The sequence below is a fragment of the Austrofundulus limnaeus genome, unplaced genomic scaffold (genome assembly GCF_001266775.1).
Source record: "Austrofundulus limnaeus strain Quisiro unplaced genomic scaffold, Austrofundulus_limnaeus-1.0 Scaffold2736, whole genome shotgun sequence".
NCBI classification, from domain to species: Eukaryota; Metazoa; Chordata; class Actinopteri; order Cyprinodontiformes; family Rivulidae; genus Austrofundulus; species Austrofundulus limnaeus.
In genome coordinates this window covers 1-8,176 of record NW_013955138.1, presented here as the reverse complement: position 1 = coordinate 8,176, position 8,176 = coordinate 1, and the positions used below count along the sequence as shown (strand labels likewise).

The following is an 8,176-nucleotide window of genomic DNA, read 5'->3' as shown; positions in this document are numbered from 1 at the left end:
CAGTAGTTTTTATCAGGCTCACAATGATATGATATGAAGGATCAAAAAATAAATAACTAAATAAAAAAGACCGGCTTCAACCAAAAGCCTCCGCTGGAAGAATTCTCATTTCAGTACATGTCAGAGAATATATTATAAATACTCAAAAATCAAAATACTGTATAAGCACTAAAACTTACTAGCCTATTTGACATTTAAGGGAAAAAAGGTTTATGTGCATAACTACAGCAAAAAGTTCTTGCATCCTGTCAAGCTATCTAAACCTACATATGTCTGAACGACATTGGAGGACAGTACTTTATATAAGTCACTTAATTGAAGGAAAAAATACTATGCAAACAATAAGCTGTTTTCTATAGCATATATGCAGTTCTGTACTGCCTAACAGCACCACAACATCCATTATAGTCTAACTACGTACTGGTAGTGTGTCAGAGGACATGCCAAGGAGGATCAGCAAGCCGTCGAGGACTGAGTTGTTTCACCAAGTCGTAAATAATTAAACACAACCGAGTGTCACATCCCCTGTTAAAGTTTAAACATCTCTGAGGTTTAAACGAGGTCGGGGACGGAGAGAGAGGTCCCAAAAATCAAAGCAGGCAAATACTTTTACAGTTTAATGAAGAGTTACCGGGCGGTTCGCTAAATGACGTTATGGAGCAGGAGCACGCCTCAAACTAACCTTCAATCAGCTGGCAGATTTTCTCATAGCTGCACAATTTCATCCTACTCATCATTCCAATCTCTTCTCATACTTCTTCCTTCTCATAATCTTTCCTTAGTTCTATTTTTCTTAACCCCCATTCTCATAATTTCTCATCTACCCCCTTTAATGTCCCGCTCATCCTAATAGTTTCTTATTTTTCTTATCACAATTTCTGATTTCTCATCTAATCCCTTTAAAATCATACTTGTCCTTCTCACCCCTTAAACATATTTTGTTACATTCCACTTCCTCATTTCCCGTCTACTTTAACATCACAGGCACCCCATCTCATCTTATCATTTTCTCATCCTACATCTTCATTTCTCATAATCTTCACCTTTGAAGGAATTCCTTTCTCTGTTTTCTCATTTACATCCTCATTTCTCATCTTTTCTTTTTAACATCCCACTTAACCCATTGCTTATTTGTCATTGTTAACTTCAAAGGCATCCCTTCTCATCTCGCCATTTTTTTCCATTTCACATCATTTACAAACTCTCATCTTTAACTTTACAGGCATATTTTTTCTTTCATCTTTTTTCCCTTCTCATATTTTCTTTTCAACATCCTACTTGTCCTATCAAGCTTCTATCATCCTATCACTGCTTTTTCTCACTGCGTTCCTTCTCATCCCATTTCTCATTTCACTCATCTTTATGCCTGACTTTTCTTATACCTCCTTACCCCACTCATTTATCATCTTTTCAGTATCTCATGCCAGTCACCCTACACTATTTTTATCCCTTTTCTCATCTTACTTATTATCCCAGTACTTTTACCTTATCCCACTAATTTTTGATCATGTTGCTTTCTCATCACTTATTCTCCTCACCACCTATTTGTACTTTTCTCAGCTTTCTCATACCACTAATTTACTTTATCTCTTGCCTTTCTCATACCTCATCCTGATTCTTCATTCTGCCTCCTTGTGCCACTCATTTTTCATCTTTTTGTTTTCTCATTCCACTTATCTTTTCAAATCTTTCCCCCATTCATTGTCTTTTTCTCTTCGTCTTTTTGTGCCTCCTCCTCCTCCACATATTTCCACCCCTTCTTTTAATCATCTTACTCATCTTCATTTCTTATTTGTACATTTTCTCATCCCACCTCCTCCTCATTTTTCATCTATACTATTCAACATCAAGCTTATTGTTTTCAGTTCTCACCTTAAATGTAACGTTGTCATCCCTCTTTCTCATAAAAATGATTCTTCTCATGCAAGCCATCCTCATCTATCTCTACTCATCCTACTAATTCTTCTTTCTCATGCCTCCAGTTTCTTATTTAACAAGCCCATCTCATCTGATTCTCTTTCTCATCCCACTTATTGTCCTCATCCTCTTCAGTTCTACCTCTTCCTGCATCTCTTCATTTCCCATTTTTTTTTCCTCATCCCTCGCCTTTAAACCTTTTTTCATCTTCTATACGCCTGACTTTTTCTGTTCAGAGTAATTTTAAACATGTCAATTTACATCTGTAATCTCAGATTACAGGACAGATCTAATGCAAACTCATTCCTGTTCTGTTCAGATCAATCTAAATAATCTGAAAACAGTGTAATTTGATTTTAAGGCAGTAGATTATCTGTTATTCTTTCATTCCACGTGTCATTCTCTGTTTGTGCATTGTTTTATCATGGGATCCTAAGTAGGCCAAGTCTTTGGACCCATTTGAAGTCATTTCCCAAACCAAGCAGGAGACTGAACCTTCATTCATGTCTTCATCCTGAAGCGGTGAACTCCTGTGGTTCTTGTGTCCACACAGGTAACAGGTAAGTCACGTGTGCCTGTGGTTATGACGTGAACTCTGCTCAGTTTGCTGCATTATTTCTACTCTTTCTAAGTTAATCTAGGCTTACAAGCAGCGGAGATGAAAGTGGAGGGTAGGGTGGGGGGATCTTTGTGCCTTATTGCTTTTCCACTTTATTCCATTGTTCCCTGAAGTTTCTCTGAGTTAACAGTCAAGAGGAACCGCCTCGTGCGGCGCTTGTTTGTCCTCCGTTGCAACATCCCCGTTGTCCACGCCGCTCCGGCACGAGGGCTTCTCTTCGCGCCTCACCGGCCGCACAATGACGCACGGCCTCGCGGGCTCTCCGCCGCCGCCGCCGCTCGCCCGGGCGGCGCGCGCGGGGCTGCGACTGTCGCGCTCGTATTCCTCCTGCGCGCGCCGGATCTTCCTGTTCCGGAGCTTCCTCTTGTGGAAGTGGAACGTCGCCAGGGAGACGAGGACGATCCCCGCGAGCACGGCCACCAGCACGAGGAGCGCGAGCGTGGAGGAGAACGGCGGCAGGAGGCCGAGCTGCTCCGCGCAGGTGCCGTTGCCGGCCTCGAACCCCGCGCGGCAGCGGTGCAGCGGCACCGACAGCCCCGGGGCCTCGGCGGGTCTGGCCGTCATCCGGTCCGCCCGGTCTCGCGTCTCTCTCTGACCCCTGTACCCTTCGTGTTCCTCGGGGCTCAGCGCGGTGACGCCGGCCCGCGCATGTGGTTACCTGTACCGGGAAGAAGACACAGGTGTGACCCGCTCATCTCCTCATTATAGCCAGGACACATTAATTAGACCTAATTAATTAGTTAATTAATGAAGAAGCGGAAAGCCCAAATGATAGAACAGCAGCAAAAACAGACGTTTCCTTTAATGTGGAACTGTCAGAACAATACATCATCTGTTGTAATGACAGGCCTGCGAGATTAAGCATCGGTCTCTGCACCCATCTCCGGACCAGAAAGTCAGCTTTACGCAAAGGATAATTAATGTTTTTATTAGTTTAATCTCACATGATTTCACCCTCTCAACATAAAATTAAAAATACACAAAAATGTTGAAATCTTACCTGATGAAATAATCAGAATCAGTCCGTGAGCAGAGAGCTGAAATGTGTGAACCGGTTCGCGGTGACGCATTTCGCACAATGAGATGCTGCTGCTGCTGCTGCTGCTGCTGCTGAGCTCCGATCGTTCAGGATGCCTTTGGACTGCAGCAGTCCGGCTCAGTCCGCATGCAGGGCGGCACTCTCCCCACTTCAACACCACAGGTAGCGGGAGAACCCCTCGGTTGGTAAAAAATAAATCAAAATGTGCTCAGAACAGAGCTGTACGGTCTTCCCCTCCTCCGGTTGTCTCCACTCAGCCTCTGAATGAAGAGCTGCAGCTGCATTAAAGGTCCACCAGTCAGCTGGCAGGGGTGGGCTTTTCCTTTTTCCCTGCTCCCATGGTGAAACAAACACTTTGCACATTAGGTCATACCTAAATCTCACAATGACACTATAATATAATGATAATGATGATAATATAATATAATATAATATAATATAATATAAAGGAATGCATGTCGCCCACTCTGAAAATAATTTATAATAACATTTTATTGTTATTTAAGCTCACTGTTCTTACATTTTGCAATTTTTTTTACTTAATGTTAAATTTAAATGTGAAACATCAGGTCTACATTAAATTTTAAATGTAATATAAAAGTTATATGTAAACGTGTACGTAAATACAGTGTTGTATAAAGTACCTCAAAGTGATACTTGAGTAAAAGTACAAGTATCTTATCATAAAAATACTTTGGTAAAAGTTAAAGTCTTCTTAAGATATTACTTGAGTAAAAGTCTTAAAGTATCTGAGATTTTTTGTACTTAAGTATCAAAAGTAAATTTCTGACACAAAATCTACTTAAGTATTAAAAGTAAAAGTACTGAGTAAAAGTGAGCAGTTAGATTTTACAAAATGACATTTATTGGGAGGTGACTTCTCCAAAAACTATATTTTCTAACAGCGTGCAGCTGTGATGGGTTGTGTACAAGCTAATAGTGTGTCAGAATGGTATATATTTATACTTCTCATCCAAACACAATTAAATTCACTCTATCAGGAGACACAGTTTATCACAATAGTTTTTTAAGTAATAAAAACTCAGAATAAAATAGGAATAATGACTTTCTACTTCTTACTTTTTTTAAAAATGTAGTGAGTAGAAAGTACAGATAATTGTGTAAAAATGTAATGAGTAAAAGTAAAACGTATACATTGAAAAATAATTACTTAAGTGAAGTACAGATAACCAAAATGTCTACTTAAGTACAGTAACAAAGTATCTGTACTTAGTTACTTTACAACTCTGTGCAAGTATATTAAAAAATAGACAATTTTATGCTGTGTGAAGTTTGAAGCAGAAACAGGTATGTGATTATTTCCTAAAAAATTCAATAACAGTTACCTAATGGTTCAAATTTTGCTAACACACAAGATAAAGTTGACTCTAACTGAGATGATTTAAAGATCCAAGCCTTGTTTTGAGAGATGGAAACACACATGTGTGCTGTGAATCATCAATCAAAGTTGAAAAGCTGATGGACCATACTTTATGATCAGTGTAACAAGCGTTATGGAATAAATGCTGCAAACATCAGTGTTAGTTTCTGAGATTTACTGCTCAGTATTGACTGGACATTGAATGGAATTTGCCCCATCATAACTGTCAGTCTGTTCACTGTACAATCAATATTTATTCCAATATAAAAATTAATGTCAGACCACAGCAGACAATCCAAATGGGGGATTCATAGCATGTGAGGAGGGTGTTTTATAATAGACCAATGATTCCCAACCTGGGCTTCGTGAGCATATGACAGCATAATATTACTGCCTAAAGTCCTGAAACATTCCAGCACTTTCAGGACCTTGGACAGTTCCTTCAATCCTTCACACKGTCTAAAGTCCTGAAACATTCCAGCACTTTCAGGACTTTGGACAGTTCCTTCAGCCCTTGACACTGCCAGTCCTGGTCCTCAAGTACCCATATCCAGCATGTTTTACTTGTTTCCCTACTATCCAGCAGGTCTTCAGAAGATTGTTAATCACTCGTTCATTCAAACCAGGTGTATCAAATCAGGGAAACATCTAAAAATCACTGCTTTAAATGTTGACCAACACCTCAAGAGCTTCTCTGAGCTTGATGAGACATTTTCAAAATATAATATTGACTCAGTTTTATGTGTTTTAGTACTGCCTCTGGAAGCCATTGATTCTTTGCCATTTATTAGTAAATAATAAATCAGATAACATTTATGAAAGCAATGATTCTCAACCCTGGTCCTCAAGGTCCCCTTTCCTGCATGTTTAGATGTTTCCCTGATTTGACACACCTGGTTTGAATGAATGAGTGATTAACAATCTTCTGAAGACCTGCTGAAGAGCAGGGAAACAAGTAAAACATGCTGGATAGGGATACTTGAGGACCAGGATTGGGAACCACTGGTACGCCCAACCAGGGGTATGTGTACCCATTGGGGTTCGCAAGCATGTTACAGGGGGGTATGTGGAAAATCTTCCCAGGTGTGTAAAAAAGTAAATAAAAATAGGACTGAGATATGTAGGGCCGTATGATTTCCACAATGCAGAAATTGCAGTCAGAATCATGGAATTAACACAAAATGGAATCCAGTATAAAATGTGGAATCTCACTGATTTTACTAATTTGGGTGAGTTTCTGCTGTACTTTGGACAATACAATGCATTTTGGATGCTGCTGTTTTCTGCACCTGCCATTACCTGGTTTATTTACTTAATTACTTATGCACTTTAAAGGCAACGTTTTTATCTTTATGTTTAATTTGAGTTGAAACAATAAAATGCCTGAGAATTAAATGTTCTAGGGGTTAAATAAATTTTTTTTATTTAATAATCAGTTGTAGTACATTAAAGTTTAGGAGAATCATCATTATATTTGACTGAAGGGTTAGTGGTATGACAAAATGGTTCAGGGGTACACAAGTCTAAAAAGGTTGGGAACTACTGGAATAGAAGATAGTGTGCAGTGGTGGGTATGGTTCCACGAGTCAGTATTTTTCAGTATTTTTTCATTTGTTTGAAAGAGACATTTGGAAGGGGAGCCAAGCATTTTTCATGACTTTCATTATTGACCCTGGGAGAACAGTGGTACCAGGGAACATGGGTGTTGGGATTCATAAGTACCAGGAAATATTTGTACAGGGGAACATGGACACTGGGGAAGATGGGCACTAGGAAACATGTGTGCTGTGGGTATCAGGAACATTGGCTCCAGGGAACTTGGGTACCGGTAAACATAGGCACTGGGAAAAAACAGGTAGAGGATAATATGGGTCTTGAGAAACAAGTTCAGTCCAGGGCAGTGATTTTGTATTTTCAGTCATCTCTTCTCTTCTGTTTCTCTTCTCGAAAATCTCCGTCACAGTATGGGATTTAGATGATCTTGTTCCTGTCTTGGTTCTTTTTGATCCTGCTGGTAGCATCACGTCACCAACAGAATGATCAGCCCTGTCACCAAAGAAGAAGCTCAAAGTTCAGCCAACTGTGGCAGTCATCTTTAATTCTTACTCTAAGTAGACCCAAAGGTTGTTCTATTTTTCTCAAAATGTGTCCAGTGGTTCACAGGATATTTTGCTAATGCTAGGCACACAAACACACATGTGCAAAAACCTTATAAACCTTATAACCTTATTCTCCTTCAGCTGCACCTGATAACAAAACTAATTTAATCTGAGTCAAGTCTGGCATTTCAAAGAATCGAATAAATTCACTTCAGACTGTCATTTTAAGAGCTTGCAATCAGTAAAACAAGGTCAGCGTTACTGGAAGGTGACTTATAATAACAGATAAAAGCCTCAAATTAGCTGAAAGTCTTTTTAGCATTCGGACCGCGGAGTGTCTGAGAATCTCTCAGTAATTTCCTGGTCCTACTTGTGGACATTCTCCATCACCAGCGGGGCTCCATGAAAAATGGATGGTTGCAGAGGGAGTGAGGGTCCCTGGATGATGAACTCGCAGTAGATGAGTGCACACTGAAAGATTTATGCAACCGTTCATGCACAGTTTAAAGAGCTGCTTGTGTTTGAAGACTCCTAAAGGAGACTGATTATAGCGCTTATTCTAATATTCACAGTCGTCTGTCACGTCAGCTGGACACAAACTAACGTAAGGAATGCATGTCACCCACCACTTCTCAAGCCAGAGCTTTATATGATCATATTATGTTGAGTAATGTTTCTGAAAGCTTCATTAAAATTCAACCAGTGGCGATTAAATTCACATTGGCGATGATGAAAAACTATGGGGTGCCGTTTGTAAAGTTACACAGTTAAAAATTACCACCAATATTTTTGTTTTATTTAGCCTTTTATAAGAAAAAAAGAACAGATGTATTTTTCAACATCAGTTTTTCACCATATGATTCATACATTTATAAATGTCATAGTTTATAAACTAAATATTTAACTTACAAATTAAATATTTAGTTAACAAGCTAAATATTTAACTTGTGACTTAAATATTTAGCTAGCTACCTAAATATTTAAGTTGTAACTTAAATATTTAGCTAGGTACCTAAATATTTAAGTTGCAACTTAAATATTTAGCTAGGTACCTAAATATTTAAGTTGCAACCTAAATATTTAGCTAGGTACCTAAATATTTAAGTTGCAACCTAAATATT

General features: G+C 39.1%; 1 protein-coding gene across 1 annotated transcript; it reads right to left on the bottom strand.

The window, feature by feature from the left end:
- Positions 1–5: 5 nt before the first annotated feature.
- On the bottom strand, positions 6–3,871 carry LOC106511386 (uncharacterized protein C11orf87 homolog). Its single transcript, XM_014000142.1, has 2 exons — positions 3,537–3,871; positions 6–3,194 (listed from the first exon to the last, which is right to left on the bottom strand). The coding sequence occupies exon 2, from the start codon at positions 3,098–3,100 to the stop codon at positions 2,660–2,662; it is 441 nt and encodes a 146-aa protein (XP_013855596.1). The 5' UTR covers positions 3,101–3,194; positions 3,537–3,871; the 3' UTR covers positions 6–2,659.
- Positions 3,872–8,176: the final 4,305 nt, after the last annotated feature.

What these genes read in the sequence shown, in the direction of transcription:
- LOC106511386 (XM_014000142.1), bottom strand. Translation starts at nt 3,100, where the DNA reads ATGACGGCCAGACCCGCCGAGGCCCCGGGGCTGTCGGTGCCGCTGCAC.